The sequence below is a fragment of the Alosa sapidissima genome, chromosome 2 (genome assembly GCF_018492685.1).
Source record: "Alosa sapidissima isolate fAloSap1 chromosome 2, fAloSap1.pri, whole genome shotgun sequence".
Lineage (NCBI taxonomy): Eukaryota > Metazoa > Chordata > Actinopteri > Clupeiformes > Clupeidae > Alosa > Alosa sapidissima.
In genome coordinates, this window is record NC_055958.1 from 9511951 (window position 1) to 9532497 (window position 20547).

The following is a 20547-nucleotide window of genomic DNA, read 5'->3' on the forward strand; positions in this document are numbered from 1 at the left end:
CACATATAAGGTGTGTTAGAGTGTCTAGTTTCGTAAATAAAAAAAAGAAAAGCTAAAAACGTAATATTACGTTTTTGGCACTCAACGCATGGGAAGGAAAAACTTAATATTATGTTTTTGGCACTCAATGAGTTAATGGTGGGCCACCTAAATATTATCCAATTTACTTCAAAAATTACCAGGAATGTTTTTTTGCTCAATGGAACATAATAAGCATAGGGACAGATTAATTTGCATATATCAAGGCGATGATGCACTACAAATAGGGCCAACACCTATGGCTTAAATTAAATGATTTCGTAATGACCGAAAGCTATGTAAATCGCGTGGTAATTACCTTTATGTTAGGGTAACTTGTAACTTGTAGTGCTGGTAGTGTTAAGTGCATAGACAGTAAAAATAAAGTATCAGCGCTAACCAGGCTAATAAACAAACCATGCTACGGTGAGTTAATGTCGAAGGGCAAAGTCACGTGGCTTCTAGTTGTAGTCTGTTTATGAAATGAAAGGAGCAATTTTGTTTTTTTAAAAGAAGGCAAAATAGTGTGATATTTTCACATTTATTAGACTATTACTGTACACACACCGAAAAATATTGAGGCAAATTGTAGACCCTTCCATATACAACTAAACACGGATGTTGAACGTCTTGCCTAAGTGAATTTTTTATAAATCATTATTCTATGTAATTTGCACATTCAGAAATAAGAGATGCTGTAGGCCTATTTTCAGTTTTATAGCTGATTGTCTTATTTTGTTTACAATCTTACACACACAGGCTGTTGCAGATAGCTCAGGGAAGAGACTGTATGACACTAGGTGGTACAGCCTGAGACATGCACAATAAAAAAACAAATTGCTTTCTGCATTTTTGTTTTGCTTTTCCCTCCATTCTATTGAACTCGTACCAAACCGTGATGTCCGAACCGAGGTATGAACCGAACCGTGACTTCTGTGTACCATTACACCCCTAACATATATATATATATCGTCGCTGTCCGATACAGAACACGTATGTCCAAAAACGCTACTTTTCAGAAAGTAAAAAAAACAGCGAAACTCCACAACAGTGGAAGTCAGCGTTGCCATACTTGGCTTAATGCCTTTAATTGGCATCATATTCTTGTTGGTGTGGTAATTTAATCGTCACTGTACCTAAATCGAGTGTAAAAGGATATACGTGCACATCCGATACCGTTTCTGTCCGACTAAAAACACGTATAACCAAAACATTCATTTCCCCTGATGAAAACACAGCATTCCAAAGCAGTGAAACTGCAGTGTGATATGACGAATCAATCTGTCATAGGTCTATACATGTAGCCTATTATAGTGTGGGAGTATAATCATCACTTTGCCAAAAATCGATATGTTATTTTAATCAAGGGCCGGTTATGTGCTTTATTCCTGCACTGCGCTTGGATAACGGATAGCCTAGGCGCGCCGTCCGCATTGGCAATTTCAAACCGACTCACCGTGATTTTCGTCACTCCTGGGTTTCAGACATCAGGATGAAAAATGTTTCTACCGACTGGTTTAGAGTTATGTCCAGAACAATCAAAGAAACGTTTATTTAGCTCGTATTGCAAGACGAGTAACCGTGGCACTGTCAACGTACGTCATATTGGGGCTTTGGCAATTTTAAACTGACTCTCCGTAATTTATTTATTTATTTATAATTTATTTATTTATTTATTTAAAAGGCTGACATTAAACGCTGGATTGATGGCAGTATAAAAACACTTCCATTTCAACAACAGACACACAAACTGATATGTGGTGGGGGAAGGTCTCCAGGCACAATCAAACATTACTCATCAAAACCACAATCACATGTGGATATTTCGAAGTATAAAAACACTTTTACATTTCAACAACAGAGACACTGTTATGATGAGATAACTGATATGTGGTGGGGGAAGGTCTCCAGGCACAATCAAACACAGAAATTTCAATCAATATCCTACCACCCCTCAGCTAAAAGTTATCAAACTTGGCTAAAAGTTATCAAAAGTATTTTACAACACATAACCTGTTAAAACGTAGGCACCAGAATCCAGAGCTCGTCATGTTGATTGGTCTTGCTAGTTGTGTATAACTAGACCAATTTAAACATTAAATTAATCTTGATGCCAATCTGAGTGATGTTAGTTGGAGATACGTGTTCTGTATTGGACAGCGACGATATATATATATATATATATATATATATATATATATATATATATATATATATATATATATATATATATATATATATATATATATTATATATATATATATATATAAAGAAAAGGTATAAGTGTGGCCACAATCCGGCTGTGGCATGGAGGGAGGCATATGTTATGCATATGTGCTAATATAGCACGCAAACAGTGAGGCAGTAAGACAGTGGAAAAAAGTGGCTAGTGAACAGACCGTACCCAAACATGGAGAGGGTGGAGAGGCAGACAGACTATGTGGAGGAGCTTGCTGCACACATTGAAGGACTGCAGCCTCCTCAGGAAGTACAGCCTGCTCTGCCCTTTCTTGTAGAGTGCGTCAGTGTTGGCTGACCAGTCCAGTTTATTGTCCAGGTGGAGGCCCAGATACTTGTAGGTGCTTACCACCTCCACATTGACCCCATCAATGGATACTGGTAGCAGAGCGGGCTTAGACTTGCGGAAATTCACCACCATCTCCTTGGTCTTTGAAGTGTTGAGTTGGAGATGATTGAGTTTGCACCATTGCACAAAGTCCTCCACCAGGCTCCTGTACTCCTCCTCCTGCTCGTCCCTGACACACCCCACAATTGCAGTATCGTCAGAAAACTTCTGCATGTGGCATGACTCGGTGTTGTAGCAGATGTGTACAGGGTGAACAGGACTGGAGAGAGCTCAGTTCCCTGTGGTGCTCCGGTGCTGCTGATCACAGTGTCAGTGAGACAGTTCTTCAGTCTGACGAACTGAGGTCGCTCGGTCAGGTAATCTGTAATCCAGGTTACCAGGTGCGCGTCCACACCCATCTGCAAGAGCTTGTCTCCCAGTCTGAGGGGTTGGATGGTGTTAAAAGCACTTGAGAAACCAAAGAACATGATTCTCACAGCACTTTTCCCCTTGTCTAGGTGAGAATGTGTCCTGTGTAGAAGATAAGTGATGGCATCGTCCACGCCCACTTTCTTCTGGTATGAAAACCGTGATGGGTCTACTGCATGGCGTACCTGGGGTCTAAGACCAGTTTCTCCAATGTCTTCATCACATGTGATGTTAGAGCGACAGGCCTGTAGTCATTAAGCTCACTAGGGTGTGGCTTCTTAGGGACGGGGGTGAGACATGATGTCTTCCACAGTGTTGGAACTTGTCCAAGACGTAGACTCAAGTTGAAGATGTGCTTCAGTGGCTCCCCCAGTTTAGCAGCACAGGCCTTGAGTAGCCTTGGACACAGTCTGTCAGGCCCGGCTGCCTTCTTGGGGCGAAGTGTCTTTAGTTGAACTTACTTGATCTGCTGTGATGATGGGGGGGGGAGAGGAGGGGATGGGGAGTGGTGCATCTGGGATCTGTGTGTCTGATGGCTGTTGACTGAAGTCGTTGTCACCTCATTGTTCGTTATCACCATGTGGGGGAGGGGTGCAATATCCAGTGATGGTGGGGGTGCAATATCCAGTGATGGTGGGGGTACAATAGCCTGTGATGGTGGAGTTGAGTGTTGCACTGGGAATTGAGGGGGTGGGGGCTGGGGGATGACCACACACCTGACAGAGCTGCACCCAGATACAGGATATTGCCATCCTGTATTGCGGTCAGTGCCGGTGATGTTAAGGGCTAAGCTATTAAAGTACCCTGCATAATATGCATCAGTTCTAGGCTCAATTTAATTTCCAGGGAAACGTTTTTATGTTTTAGCCAAAGTTAAAGAAGGGTCTATAGAATTAGTGCCTGTCGGGCTTGTGGGGGCGTGGCATCACAATGGTTGCTTCTCATCGTGATGTCGGTCAACCATCACTATGGACGATGACATCGTCCATCGGCCCAACCCTATTTAAAAGTATATTATCTCTAGATATTTATCATATTAGGGTACATGAATAATTTTTAGATTGATGGTAATGGTGATTGTGTACATGGTAACAGTTTTGACATTGGATGATGCCCCCCACCCAGTTAAATCTCACATAAAAAAAGTACATTATAGAAGAGAGAGAGAAACTTGCTTGTGTTCTAACTTTTGGAGTCCTGTTTGACAGATGATGCAACTATAGTGTACCATTATTTTACAGGTTTGTTTTGGTGAGGGTAACAGACTTGACATCAATCTAGGGGACACCGAGAAAATGATTAATATTTTATAAAACTAATCTAAATGTATGCCAGGAATATTGCTTAACAATGAGATTATATGCATGAAACAAGTCAAATTGGTGTTTTTAAAAAGAAGATCACGGAGAATAAAGAAAAATATATAAAAACAATCTTTGTATATTCCCACAAGGTGTTTGGGTGCTCTGAAAATGAGAACCAAATGATTTTTCAGACTTGTGAGGTTTGCTGTTCAGACCCTGAAGAGATTTCTTTCTTTTGTTCATTGCTTTTTGTGAAAGTGCTTCTACTTATCTCAATAAGGAAAATAAATGAAGAGCCTATGTTGAGTACAAATATGTCTTCTGAAGGCCTAAACAGAGCCTAGCCAAAAACTCAATAACATTTTTTATCAACTTTGAGGGACAACTCCATGCAGGATCATCCAGACCAAACGTGACGATTTTGCTACATACTATTCCTATTTATGTACTAGCATGCAAAATTTGAGCCTCCTACATGGTTTAGTTCTTGCTCTATGGGCTTGTGAACTTTGACAAAAAAAAAGAGGTCGAACAAAATCGACACCCCCTCCCCCCCCTTAAAACTGGCTGTAACTTGGAAAGTATTGACCTTACCTAAAATACATTTTACAGTGTGTCTCCTGAGTAACATAGGTACACCTGGTCATTTTTTCAGATTTTTTTGAAATCTAAGTGCGTGGGCCCTGGTTGAATTGACGTGGAATGACTCTATATAATATTGCTGATCCCCACCCAAGTAGGCTAACAATTAAAAAAAAAAAAAATGCTTGATCAAGGACCTGGCCCGGCCTCAAGTTCGGGCTCGGGCAGATAATCTAAATGTACGGTCTGGGAACTCGCCATTCGCAGTGCTCAATTCGAGGGGCGGGATAAACGGTTGTCTTTCAAATTCTCTCTGCACGCAATAGGATAGCGCTAGAACTCATGAGTCCGATGCGTTTTCTCACCAGCGGAGCTAGTTAGCTAGTTGATCAAACTTTTGCCAACTTAAAAAAAAGCTTAACTCGTGTCGCACTGTTCACCAGCAGCAGCATCCATCTTCTTTGTTTTCAAGTAGCAGGGAATTCATGCGAAACCGTTGCAACTCTGCCATCATTATGCTAAGCCCGCCCACCGACTCTATACACGATGTGATTGGTCTGATCAAAGTTTAATCATTCCAGCTCGCAAGCCAACGGAGAGTTGCTAGATTACCCTGGCTGCAAATTACATTTGCTGCCGCTAGGCTGCGTCTAGATTTCTAGGCTATATATAAATGTGAAAATTGTATCTTTCATAAAACAATCATAGAGAAGGACAGGCCGAAAACCTCACCCGTATCAGCATAAATGCAATTTTAACTATTTAAAATAATATTTTATTGACCTTATTTTGATGTGATATTGATGGAAGAATACTAGTAATGTTATGTTTTTAAATTATATTTTTATTTATAGCTATAGCAATTCTGTGACTTATTTCTTAGGGACACAAAGGCACCGATTTCAAGGAATCACCCGTAACATATCAACTGCGATTTCAGTGTTTCCCCTAGAATTTTTTCCAGCAGCGGTGCTGTTGATCGTAGGAAGCCTCCCCCCCCCCCCCCAAAAAAAAAAAGAAAAAACATTTGAAAAAATGACTCCTTAAATGGTGATTTTGTGAAAGAAATGGACAGATTGAGTTACAAATTGATTTGTATTGTAAATGGACAGATTGAGTTACAAATTGATGACATAACCATCAACACAAGCATGATTATTGCAGTACTTGAACAGGATTATTCATGTTTTTCTTTCACCTTTTTCATTTACATTATTAGTATTAGCCACTGTACAACTGTACACTGTAGGCCACTGTACAAACTATTACTATTTAGAATATACAGTGCTGTGCATAAGTTAAGACATTTATATATAATGTATTTATTTACAATACATGATGCATTAAAAAATAATTGATGTCCTATTTTTTTTTTAATTAAGGCATTAAGACAAAAGGCAAAATATGTTTTTTATTCCTCCCTTTAGTCAATTTCAGCATGGGTGTCTTAACTTTTGCACAGCACTGTATAAACTATATAGACTTCTCTTTCATGCCATTACACTGTATTGGTGCTGTGCAAGTCGAATTGACGTCACTTTAATGCCGTGACAATGAGTCACTTTAATGCCGTGACGGCCCATGACGCTGGCTTGATTCTCACGGTTTTAAGCTAACTTAGCGTTGTTGTGCATGGTGCATAAGAATATGTGGATGAAATGAATTATGTTTCCCATGTCATTTGGTAAAATAAATGGTCAAAAATTTGAAGAAAATCTATCTTGGATTATAGCAGATAAGTGTCTTGTATCATATCTATAATTTTGGTGAGCTCTACAGGAATTACAAACTATCTCAGATGTAATGCTTGCGTATCCTATTACTCAAATTCAATTAAACCCACCAATAGGCTAGCTAGACCTTAGTTTCACAGCCTAAGTATGTTAGCAACACAGGGCTTGAAAGCATTGCCTGTATCACAAACAAAAACTAAACAATGCATGGATTTATCTGGGAATAGGGTACTGAAGGTAGGGGCGAGCTATCTCGCTGGCGTGTTTAATTTGGTTCCTTGGTTAACATAATGTAGGATACGTTTTTTGCACAAAATTGCGTCTGCTAATAAACTTAAACATAAACACAAACAAGCGTGATCTCCTGTGGAATCCCTGACTGCGCCTTCAACGTTAGCCTACTATTATTTGTTGACATGAAACCTGAACGAACGGCAGCTGTTCCTGAAGTTCACTCACGTCTATTTTTTTTTTTAATTAGGCAACTTTTTTTGCAGTGGCGCTTGAATTCCAGGAGCGGCGCTGCGCCGCTGATGAATACATTGTAGGGGAAACACTGGATTTTCATAGCACACATCAGGCTGCTGTTAAGTGGGTTGCTGAATTAACTTCTACGTTGTCCAAAAATAAATAAATAAATGATAATTTCGTACCTCTCGTTACTTTCATTGTAGACTATCAGTGCAACTTTACCAAACAGTATAGAAGTAAACCCCTTCTCCCTGCCCCTTTCTCGCTCAATGGACGCACGCGACTCGGTCTGCACAATCCAAATAAAACATTCTCAATCGTGAAAGCAAAGACGCATAGAAGACGACTAGCTAAATTACTATTAAATCCGATTAGCATCATTAGCATGCTGCACAATACCAATGTTTCCAAAAAGGCCCTGTCCCATGGAGAACAAGTAATACCTTTGGGAAACTGAACAGTCCAACCAGTAGACCATGGCCGGATCTAGAATAGGGCTGGGAGGGGCAATGCCCCTCCAAATATTTCTTCTGCCCCACCTAATTGGTCAATTTTAATTGACAGCTATTGAATCTGCCAATCACACTTTTCTAATTCGTCCCGTCTGAATTTCGAGGGTGCTGATTTGCTGGTTGGATAGTATAAATAAGCTACCGGAGCAGCAGCGACGCGTTCCCCTACCATTCCACACTGAGTGCATCACTTGCTGTTTCATACTTCAGTAGAGAGGGCTTAGCTATATTTCCATAAAGGTTAGGCTAAAAGACCTTTTTTGTATTATTCTCGTTTGAATAAGGTTTGTTTTTAGCTAATGTACATGTTAGCTTTCTAAGGTGATCTAGCCAGTTAGTTTGTTAACATTGGTCATTCCTTAACTGTATTATAAGCAGGGTGGGAATTTTACGGCGGCCACGTCGTTGCCCCTTGCGTTGGCCGTGATGTCCCTTTGAAAATCGGAGGTTCACAGGCCACTGTGGCCTTGGTGCCCATTTCTTTCTATATTCTGCTTTGCACCCGACTAGCGATTTTTATTTAGCCTATGGCCTGATTAAGCTTAGCATTCACAACGCAAATTAATTTAGCCTATGTCTTTTACGCAGTGGAGAATGTGACAGCGCACAGCAAGAAAGAAAGTGCGTCCAAATTCACCCATTCTTTGCTGAAATAGGCTACTCTTCACAAAGATATTACATGTAGGCCTATCACATCACACGAAAGAGCTTTTTCTCAGCTTTTAAACGATGTTGGCCGCAAGTTGTGGCAAACGGTTTGCGAGAAAAGTAACTTTAATTTATCATGTTGCATTCTGCGCCCATCTCCCTACCCATTTATCTCGGTGGAATACTTCACGAATTTTTCCAGAACACATGACAAACCATATATTAGAAGAAACAGCAGACCTTACCGAATAAAAAGGTGTAAAGCATTCCCCTGTACAGTTAGCCATTCCAGAGTAATCCGGTTTTACATTTGCAGCAATGTCTAAATGCATGTCTCCAACTTTGGGCTTCAGGTTTCACAGTGTGTTTAAATTGTCCAATTCATGATTTCATAACAGGCCAAATACAAAATAAATGTTACAAATATCGCCTAGATATCTGTAAATATTAAAATCAGCTGACTAAGAGTTTGTCAAAGTAGCCTTAATGACAAAATGCTAAGCATGCATTTGACTATTGACCATGACTATTTGAGTTTCTTAAAGCTGAACTGTGCTTTAAATACATGATTTCATAACAGGCCACATAGAAAATAAATGTTAAATATAGCCTAGATATCTCTAAATATTAAAATCAGGTCTATGATTAACAGCTCTATGTAATATGTCATGTTTGCTATTAGATACTGGGGGGGGGGTTATTCATTGTGCCCACCCCAAATTTCTATTTGCCCCCCCAATCTGAGCAGGCTAGATCCGGGCCTGCAGTAGACTATGATAAGCTAGCCAACTATGCTACTTTGTTTACAATATTTCCAGCCTTCAACCAGACAGCTGAATTAAAGAGGTAGGCCTATAGTTGTAATGGAAATAGTAAGCCTAGGCTATAGGCTAATCTACATAAAGTATGCTGTCAAAGTCTGCTTTATTGTCAATTTCTTCACATGCCAAGACATACAAAGAGATCGAAATTACGTTTCTCACTATCCCACGGTGGAGACAAGACATATTCTACCAATTCTACCAAGTCCACAGACAAACATAACATTCAAGTAAACAATAAAAAAAGTAAATAAGAAGGCACATACAATGAAGAATAAATATCAGAAATTCAGTGTTCTCTCTTTCTGTACTATTTTTATATCTGTAGGATATATACTATATTGTAATCCGCTGATGTTCCAAGGTAGGCTATTGAAATGTTATTTAATAAAATGTCTAGCACCCCCCCCCCAAAACAAATTAAAAAAAAATCGAGGTTTGTATCGAATCGTCGGTCAAAAATCATGATACAAACCGAATCGTGAGGTTGGTGTTTCTTTACAGTCCTAACACACACACATTCACACACAACACATTCACACACACACACACACACACACTATATAGACAGAAACACACACATGCACACACACACATACAGACAGAAACGCACACACACACATCCACATACACACAGACACGTACACACGCACGCACACATATACATACGACACACACACAGGCACGCACATACTATTGGTATCGGCAATTATAACGGCCAATACATAATAACAAATTCAGTAGGATTAAAGCAAAACCGAATATTCATCATCATTTAGGCTGTATTTCCAGTATTGGCGTTACATAGTTGGTCCATCAGATGGTGCAGCAAGAGTCAAGATGTAACTTAAGTTTACGGCAGATAATGTCTAATAAGGGTAGGATGATTTTCACATGAAATGTAATTCCCAGTTTTTCTTGAAGCTGAAATAAAAACCTGAGAATGTTTATTGGACATGCTTGGTTTTTACTGCAGGTATGTTGATCTATACAAGCTAAATGTCATATGAATTAGCCAAGGTAAAATGTTACCGTTAGCATTGGTTGAGTGATGATGGCCAGTTTGATTGTTGGTATTTATTTGTGGAAAACCATAAATGCAGTTATACCAAGCAAATTGATAACAGCACTGTAATTGACTGTTATCTCATTCTTTTCTGACCATAGCGTAGCCTACTAACATGAGCTAAGAAATCGCGATGGTTTTCTAATGGAAAATATACCTGAAAGATAACCTGTCTATGATGCATCCTAAACACCGGTCTGGGACATTTCTGCTTGCTAAATAGGTTTTTCTGCTGTTGATTCGCTCACAGGTGGCCCTGTCAATGCTTTGTAAAATTTTTAATTAAGACCACAAAAAGTCTCAAAAAGCATCTGCGCTAACGTTCATTCCCAAACACCCACTAGGCTACTTCAATACTCTATTTTCAAAGGTGTTTCAAGTAAGGAAGAGCTTGGCTCAAAGTAAAGTAACTAGGGCTGAGATGATGTAATTGACTACATAAATTCGTCAAAGTGAATAATTTGTGTCAACTCGCTGCAATGTAGATTTATTAATGCACCCGTTATCTACATCTCCATTTAAACCAAATATTTTAGAGCGCACTTTGAGAGATGTATCCAGGGCAGGGCTCTACACATATTTGTTGCACATGCTACAAAAATCATTCTGTGCAATGGATGGATGATTTACCAACGTTACATTGGTCTGATACAGTTTTGGCTATGGCTATATGCGTGAGACTGAAACGCTTGTTTGTTTGTTTGAAGTGCATGTGTAGGGTTTGAGAGGGGAATCGATGTGCTTTGAAGTCAAAGTCAAAGTCAGCTTTATTGTCAATTTCTTCACATGTTCCAGACATACAAAGAGATCGAAATTACGTTTCTCACTATCCCACGGTGAAGACAAGACATATTTTACCAATTTAAGTCCACAGACAAACATAACATTCAAGTAAACAAAAAAGTAAGTAAATAAGTAAATAAGAGGGCACATATAATAATGAAAAAATAAGAGCAGCAAAATTTGGTTGAAATTGTGCATAGACAGTCAATAAAATACTAGTGCAAAGTCAGGCCAATAAAAGGCTTGGGTAGTTCTGTTTGACCTAAGTAAGAAAGAAAGTGGCATAGTGGTGCAAGTTATGTAAGAGCAGCAGAAGTGTTGTGTTTTCAGGACAACAACACCAAGTTGTAAAGTGTACAAGTGTGCAAGTGGAGTAGTGCAGGCGGCCATTGTGGGTCCAATGTCCAGGATGTTATGTAGCTGAGGGTGGAGGGGGGAGAGGAGGGAGAGAGTTCAGCATCCTTACAGCTTGGTGTATGAAGCTGTTGGTGAGTCTGGTAGTGCGGGAGCGCAGGCTTCTGTACCTCTTCCCAGAGGGCAGTAGATCAAACAGATTGTGGGCGGGGTGACTTCACTCACAATTTTGGTCGCCTTGCGGGTGAGGTGGGTGGTGTAAATGTCCTTCAGGGAGGGGACTGAAGCACCAATAATCCTTCCAGCTGTGTTCACTATGCGCTGCAGGGCTTTCCTGTTGTATTCAGTGCAGCTTCCGCCCCACACAGCGATACAGCTGGAGAGGATGTTAGATGTAAAACTGCATTTCGTTTTAGACTACTGGTATTTAATTTGTGCGTTGACAATAAAGTTGAATATCATATTCTAAGGATGACTAAAATCTTGCATATGTAGAAGAAAAAACTTTCACAAAAATCCATGGCATGCCCTCTCTTCTTGATAACTGTTGAAAACTGTATGGAACTGACAGGGATTGTTTTGTTTATTAATAAATAAATAAATACAAATAAAACATTATGCTGATACCTTCTGTTTTTCCCAAATACAATGTAGCCTACATGACCTTTCATCAGTCCAGTTGCAATGGATGAACTGCACTACTTGTGATTGTTTAGGGATTTTAAAGGTTTTATAACAATGCTACAATGTTTTTGGCTAGTGCTACAAAAATCTACCAATCTATCTATCACCTTTGCAGCGCCAGTAGGCTATTTTCTGTACGGCCCGCACAGACACACACAGGCCAAACAAGCATACACAAAAGTTTCAAGAGTGGGGAATAAAGTAGATGATGGAGACATTGATAAGTGTGATTTATTTTTGCGGAACGAATGTACAGGACTGAGTGGCGGTCATATGTTGTACCGCTATGCGGTACATCTATTTTAAAATTTACATTGTAGCACTGTTTTATGTTTGTTGGAAGATGTATGAACATATTAGGCTTAGGCTATAGCCTACTCGGTACTTCGGTCATGCCTGTTCTTTGCTACTTGTGAGAGTCCTTTTGTGCGTGTGCGTGGGTTGCCTGAGTGGCAAACGTTCTCCAGTCAGTGTTTTCAAAGTGCTGAAAACTAAATGCATCACTGCAATAAATGAATGAATAAATTGAATCACTTGAAGTGAAACATCACATCATTAATGCAGTTCATCACTTTCAATAAATGTTGAATGAGTTGAAGTGTGTGTGTGTGTGTGTGTTTGTGTGTGTGTGTTTGTGTGTGTGTGTGTGTCTTTAAAAGAGGGACGATACTCATTAAACTTGAAACTCCTTAATGTTATTACATTTGGTGCACACATCAATTACCTCAGTGTATCCGGGACAAAGGTTTAGTCCCGAGTGTTGCCTAGGAACTCCATAGCGCCCCCTTATGTTAGTAAGTCTTGTAGCTACACGCATCAAATTTGGTAGGTTTTTGAAACCCCCCTAAGATTAACAACTTTCAAATATACATATAGGTATTTGGGAAATGCTGAAAGGGTGATACAATGGATTTAAATATCTCTCCACATAAACAGGAAATATGTCATACGTTCACCATGCCTTGTTTGACATGGTTACTTACATCTGGCAACAGAACAAATAACTATTTCACTGGGCTTAGCTTTACCATGCCTAGATATTTCATCAGATTCGTTGTGAACTCACATGTGTCTTATTTTTACGTTGTTTTATACTGTGGTGTAAGTTAAATAAGTGTGATACAATTTAGGCTTATCTGTTGCAGGGGAAAGAAGACTTTGAGTAAGAAGAAAGTGAAGAAACGTCAAAAAGTCAAGTCAAAGGCTAGAACAAGAACAAAGGTAAGGGTGCTTAAAGGTTCCATTTGTAAGTAATTTATTATAATAAATCATAAGATAACCATGATATGTCATCAGAGATTAAAGATAATATAGAATGGAAAATGTTTTTTTCTAGGGCTGTCAAAATAACATGTTAACTCATTGAGTGCCTTTTCCTTCCCATGCGTTGAGTGCCAAAAACGTAATATTACGTTTTTAGCTTTTCTTTTTTTAATTACGAAACTAGACACTCTAACACACCTTATATGTGATTTTGGGAACTCTGTGATGAATGGAAATGAAATATATGACGATCGAAAACTCATGAAAATGCACAATCTAGACATTTTATCTGGACATTTAATCTTAAAACTCTGCTTTTGATGGTTGCCGCTTTGGGTTGAATCAGTGACACATGCACGTCAGGTCAAAACCAGGCCATTTCTGTGGGTTTATCACTAGGTGGCAGTCTCGCCAGGCCTCGCTAGGTCACTTCCCGGAAACTTTACAGGCAACACTTCATATTTCATCAAAGACGCTACATCTCCATTTCTAGAAGGGATTTTGATAAAAACTAGCCACTGTTTAGCTTGGGATTTCTTAGGAACAGAGGCATGTAGAAATAAACGGTTTGTACCCACTGAGAGCTTAAAGTCTCACCTTTCAAACAAGCCATAGTATGTGTCCATAGCTATAACATAGAATACGCTGTGGCTCTACAAAAATCGTCAACAATGATCAAGATTGCAGGCACTCTGGGCCAAAGCTTCCGAAAACAGCGCGGCATTCAATGAGTTAATTTTGATTCATTAATTACAGAAAATATAACGTGTTAAAAAAATTAACGCTGATTAATCACATTTCGTAGTGAACTTTGACCAAGTGCAGTTCTGACTACAGTGACTGAAGGAGGCAGACGAGAAAGCGCTACTTGGTCCAGTGAATGGAACATTTAGCATTAGTTTAACAAAACGCCTAGGTGGACCTGTTGACAGGAGTGTGTTCTGAGATTTCTGCAGTAAGGATTTCTGCAGTCTGTACCGTAGGAGTTTGTCAAGTCCTGAGTATCAACTCAATGCAAGCAAACCGGAAGGTACGAGTTAGCACACCCCTTGATGACAATAAATAACGCTAGCCGCCAGCCTTGTCAATGTTAACTTTGCAAACTTATTGTTTAGGCTACTTACTATAGGCTACATATGACCAACTAACTAACTGACAAACTCCTTTACTAAATCAACTGCATTACCTCGGTGTTAGGGTACGGCACATGTCAACAGTGAGTGGAAACTTTTACTATGCTAAAAAACATCTCACGAGAATCGTGAAACATTACCTTATCAGTAGATATAGCTCTTTGGAGATAATTTTGCCTGTTGTTAGTCCTTCGCTTCCACAACAAAAGCATTTTCATTGTGTACAGGGGGAACAAGTAATGAGAAGTAGGCTAAGGCAAAGTAAAATATAAATATATCGCGACTCTAGGGGAAGCTCTAGTGTCACCAAAAATACCTGAAACTGATTGCTTTAAAGCAACACCAAAGAGTTTTTTGTACCTTGAAATAATATTTCCAAAATCGTTTCAGTGGTTCATCAACTCATAACAGGGTGAACGGCACTTCTGCATTCGCTTTGCGACCCTCTATCAGCTATAACTGCACTAGCAGATCTGTACTTCGATGGAATGAGACATATAAGAAACTACAAATTTTACTTGCTTCTGATGTCGCAATATATCATACTTTCATAAAATCATGCGACATACTCTACCTTTTCTGTAGACATTGTTATTTCCAAATCCGGTGTTGGTTAAAGAAATAGCGTGCGTGCGACAGGAAAAGTGCTTTGGTGTTGCTTTAAAGTCTATAATGTTGGTTTGGCTTTTCATTGATTCACTCATCTGCCACAATTTTAATTGAAATATTTTTGAAATACGTTCATAGCAAAAATGGATACATGCGATTCATCATTTCGATTAATTAATCAAAAAGTTATTTAAAGAGTATGTAATTAATTAGATCAATTTTAATTGCTTGACAGCCCTATTTTTTTCCCTTTATGTGTTGAATAAAGATTGTTTCTGTGCATGGCCACAAAGCTACCATGAACTGGAAACATGGTTGTTTATAAACTTAACCTATGAAACATTTGTTTTTTATTTCAAGTTTTCACAAGCAGTGAGTGTTTCATTGTATGTCGCGCCACAAGTTTAGCAGGAATTATTTGAGTTTGCGTTGCAACAACGCTCATTTATTAAGCATGGTTTCAAATCATTTGGGCTATTCCTATTTTTTAGGGAAAATCCAGGGCAACTAAAAAGTTTACGACCACCCATCTAAAACCTTCAGTAAGGGTCTCCACTCTCAGGTGAACTTGCATAACGGGTCATCACAGCTGTTGCTTCGTTATAAGGCTACCAGGTCTGTGGGGAGGGGCCGCTGGGAGTGAGAGTAAAGGAGCTTTGATCGTGCAGTAATTAACTTATACAAACAACATCATGCCTGTTTTAAGCTCACCTTCTGTATGAAGACCGCAAAATGTTACCGATCCACTGGGAATTCTCCTGACTCCCGCGATTCTCCACTACTGCGCTTGTGTAGCATTATGTAGGCAAGAGTTTGTTCGCAATGTGTGCGCAGCAGTTACAGATTGCGCAACGTCATAGAATGAAAGTAGCCTTCTCCACTGCTTGTGCAAAGCTGATCCTAAATTAATTGCTGGTGGAAATATATAGTTTGTGATTTAGTCCATTCAGACAGAGGAAATATATTTCTTGGCGGAAGAATGATTATCTAGGAATAACTCGTTATATTTTTAGTTGCTATGCCTTTACTTCATGAAACTTGGCCAGGTATTTATAGAAAAGCAATAAGACACTCGAGTCCATAGGTTACACTGATTCTAAAACAGCTAAGGGGGGTTTTAGGCACTCCGCTAGTGCGTCGTGCCTAACAACGCCCCTTAGCTGTTGTAGAATAAGTGTAACCTATGGCCTCTTGGGGCTTATTGCTTATTAAAACATGTCCTGCAGATTTTCTGTATGTCTGGTATTCTAAAAAAAAACCTGGCCCATCTTATTCCCTAGTCTAGTTATAGGGTGGTAAATGGTCTTATAAAATAGAATCTTAGCATGTATTTTGACAGCCCAGAGTGGCATGCCTTTTATGTTAACGTCAGAGAGCAAGGTAAAATATTCTGTGAATCCATTTCATGTCATCTTTAAGAGTTCTCGTCATACAGCAATGATAAATTACCTTCAGATATAATTGAACACAACAACTATCAACTCTCAATAATCAACTCTTTGATTATTATACACTCATTGTATATCTTTATCGTATCTCTCTTCGTAAGTCTAAGTTACCTTTTACTTCTCATTTTGCTTAATCTACAGACGGATGGCTTCGATGGGGCCTTTTCTGTATCTGATATAAAGCTCTACAGTAACCCTTCAGCTTTCAATGTTTACTGCAATGTACGGCACTGCGTGCTGGACTGGCAGCAGAGGGAGGCCTCCCTTGCTCTGGCTTCACACAGTTCTGTGCAGAGTGGTGACTCGGACAGTGAGGAAGAGGAGGAGTACCATGAACCGCCTGTCAAACTCCCCAAGGTCAGTGATGAGGTGGAGATGTTTACACAAGCATTTTGTAACCTTCAGCCAATGAGTTCTCACAATCCTTTCTTATAGTAAATCTAAATTCAGATCAGAATTGTAATGCAACCTGTGTAAGTGCACCATAATAGTCATGGACTGAATTTGCTAATGTGAGATACATGTGGCATCAATCCTAAATTGCTATCACACATTTCACAGTGAACTGCTATACTTTTCTAGACTTAACTATGAGGGAATATGTGATTGTCAGAATTGTGCAGGAAACTGTCAGAGTGAGCCCATCTGTGAAACTTTTTTGCCAAAGAGCGTGATTTTCATTTCATCTGAAAAAGTCACTGTAACTCTTGCCATTTACATTTGTAATTAAATGGCTGGAAAGGCCTGGCATGCCCTCTTTGAAGGTTTTGGAGGTTTGAAGGACCTTGCACAAGCAGTCATCATCAAGATGATACCAGGGTTTCTCACACATAGACTTTACTTGGGCGGGCCGCTCAGGTAAATTAATGGCCGCCTGAGTATAATTAGCAACTTATTTTATTATTTATTTTTTTCGTTCAAAAAAGAGATGTATTTTCCTATTGTGTTGCACGGTGTAGCAATAATAGTAAGGCATCACAATGCCCTCCCGCAAAAAAAGATACATTTCCCGACTTCAACTTCCCATAGTCTGGAGTGAGACTATCGTCGATTTCATACGAGATTGATAGAGAGAGACAGTCAAGTGATTGGCCTCTCTTTGTGCTATTTTTGAAGACCTACCTATCAGTTGTTTCTGAGGGCTGGCTTTATCTCTCTCACTTTCTGTTACGCATAGCCTGCCTGCAGCAGCGATATGACCAAGGAAAAAAAGAAAATGTTAGCTAACATTCACGGGCCACATGCTACACTAAAGTGTATCTCTGACTATAAACTCGAGGTAAAACATCACATTGTTAGGCTACTTTTCTCCTGCCTTCGGTAGGTTAAATGAAAGACTTGCTGAGGCGAGGTTAACAAGTGGTTACTCGAAATTCACATTCCCGCAGCTGGCTGTTTTGAATTGCTTTGCGAAACAAAACGAATCTGCACTGAGTGCGATTGTGAATTTAGCTCGGCTTAATAATATAATGTTGTCTTGGAAAGTTATTGGTTGTTCACAAGTTATTTCATTTAGCATTATATTCTTTCGGAAATATGTCACCTTTTTCAGCCCTTCTGAGTTTGCAGGTATGTTAATTAAGTTAAACTGCGTTACCGGCATAAGCAGTGTTGGGAACATTACTTTAAAAAAGTAATTAGTTATAGTTACTCACTACTTGTTCCAAAAAGTAACTGAGTTAGTAACTGAATTACTCTATGATAAGAGTAACTCGTTACCAGGGAAAGTAACTATTTGCGTTACTGTTAAAAAAAAGTTGCTATATGTCAAAGAATTTGGATTTTTTGAGCAGTTTTGAAAAGCCAGTTGAAATTAGTAGAACAGACAGGTGTTTGTAGGCTGCATAACTTTCAATATTTATTAGATAGATAGATAGATAGATAGATAGATAGATACTTTATTGATCCCCAAGGGGAAATTCAAGATATTGCACATCGACAGACCTACGGTTGACTTCAGCCTGTCATAGGTTTTTGTTGTGAGGCAGAAAGATCTAGCTTTTGCTGCTTGGAGGACTGCTCCGAGTCCTTCTTTGCTATTGGATGGCGAGCTATCATCTGTGGTGGAGGTAGGCTATCTGTGTTTTTGGCCACTAGCTTTAGATGCGTGTGTGAGATGCCTCATTAAATTAGAGTTGCTTACAACGGATGTCGACAAAGTCTTTGCTCCTGGACATAATGTACACATTACATGAACGCTCTTGCCTTTGACCACAATGAATTTGAAGTAGTGCTTATATCTCTACCTTGAAAATGCCAACTTTTCATCGGATTGCTCCTGACCTCTGCTGTTTCATCGAATCTCTACTTTAGCTGTTGCGTGTGTGTGTGGCGCGTGTGCATGAAATCATGAAACATGACTCCGCCTTAGCCAATCATAATTGCATACGTCGTTATTAACCCACCTCCTCACTAGCTGTGAGCCAGGGGTGTGTTCGGATTACACAGTTTATACAATCAATGCAAAGTAGGTAATGCACCGCATTTAACGTTAACTGCGTTGTAACTTTGTAAAAAGTAATTAATTAGATTACTTTGTTACTGAAAAAATAACGTAGTTACCTAACGCCGTTCTTTTAAACGGCGTTATTCCAAACACTGGGCATAAGTGTGTGTGTGCGCCAGTGTTGTAGTCAAGTCACTATGCCTCGAGTCCGAGTCCAGGTTCGAGTCCCCAGTGTTCAAGTCCGAGTCAAGTCCAAGTCCAAGGCAGCCGTGGCCCACTGGTTAGCACTCTGGACTTGTAACCGGTCTGGCTGTTAAATAGACTACACAATTTTAGCGCAGTTCGGGAGGGACAGAAACAGAGCAGGCCCGTCTTGGTAGTTTCTTTCTGCCTCCCGTGACTTGAACACTGGCTACCTGCAACTGCATAGTGTTATCACTTCACTGACACTATGGAGACATGTTTCACGCCAACAATGGAGATGAAAACTAGCTTTCGGCAGATCATCTGCCTAATTCATTTCTTTGCGCAACAGGCCACATTCTACGTTCATTTCAGCGAGATGAGTGAAATAAATGTTTTTTTTAAGCTCCCATCGCCATAGGCTACTATTTGCTACGATATTCATCTGTTAGAAATAGAACAAGTTGCTATTTCCTTTTTTTTCGTGCAGTGGATTAGGCTATCAAATCGCTCGTTTGAACAGTAACAGTAATCCACTTCATTCGTGGTTTTAAATATACTTGTTTCTGGCCTACCCACGAGAGGTTCAGTTTGTCAGTTTCACTTGCGCAGACACGTAGGCCTACATTGACACGCTACATGGACACTCTACTAGGCAATTTAATGTTATGCTTCTATATTTTATGACACCAAAATTAGGAAAGTATGCTATATCTTGATCGGGAAAACTTTTAGTTTATTTTTCTTTCGATCCGATAATAGCCTGCTGCAAATTAACAGACAGAAGCACGGCAGGGCACGCCCCAAATGATAATTAATGAATGGAACCTCGCTTCTCGCGTCAGTCAGGAAAAACACTGTTCACCAAGTCACGATGATCAGCTTTCCAGCAGCTGTGTGTGATGTTTAGCCTATGTTGAGTGTAATCTTAGTTAATGTCATGTCATTTTGGAGAACTAATATTGCCTGGTAATACTACATTGACATGGCGGCGGCCATGTCTCCAGGCATTTCGGTGTTGTTAAAGTTAACGTTAGTTTGCTTTGCATGTGAACATGATGTGACTTGCGATGTATGACACAAAGCAGTAGCCTAACATTCCCTTTCACTAAAATTAGCATTACACATAGCCTAATTTAGATATTAAAATAATATAGCAACTTATAGCCTAATGACATACTACAATTATAGCCTTATGATATATTACAAAAAAAAGTAGAGTCCTTGACGAGTCATCGCGAGTGCGAATGCACGAGTCCGAGTCCAAGTTCGATCGAGTCATTCAGTGCTCAAGTCCAAGTCAAGTCACAAGTCTCTAAATTTAGCTAATGACTCGGACTCGAGTTCGAGTCTCCAGTACTACAACACTGGTGTGCGCGGCACCAAGAACATTCGCAAAAAACAAAACCCATCGGAGTATTTGTTACCTTACTACTGAGTGGGAGAACGGTAAACAGTGCACAACGAACTAATGACTAGTCTGAAGTCAATCTC

General features: G+C 39.6%; 1 protein-coding gene across 14 annotated transcripts in view; it reads left to right on the forward strand.

The window, feature by feature from the left end:
- mycbp2 (MYC binding protein 2) overlaps nucleotides 1-20547 on the forward strand; it is a 301458-nt gene that overhangs the window by 10347 nt on the left and 270564 nt on the right. For all 14 annotated transcript variants that reach the window (XM_042066141.1, XM_042066068.1, XM_042066086.1 and 11 more), the window contains 2 exons: nucleotides 13117-13192; nucleotides 16566-16781. In XM_042066141.1, the coding sequence (XP_041922075.1) occupies nucleotides 13117-13192; nucleotides 16566-16781 (292 nt within the window). The remainder of the gene's footprint in view (nucleotides 1-13116; nucleotides 13193-16565; nucleotides 16782-20547) is intronic.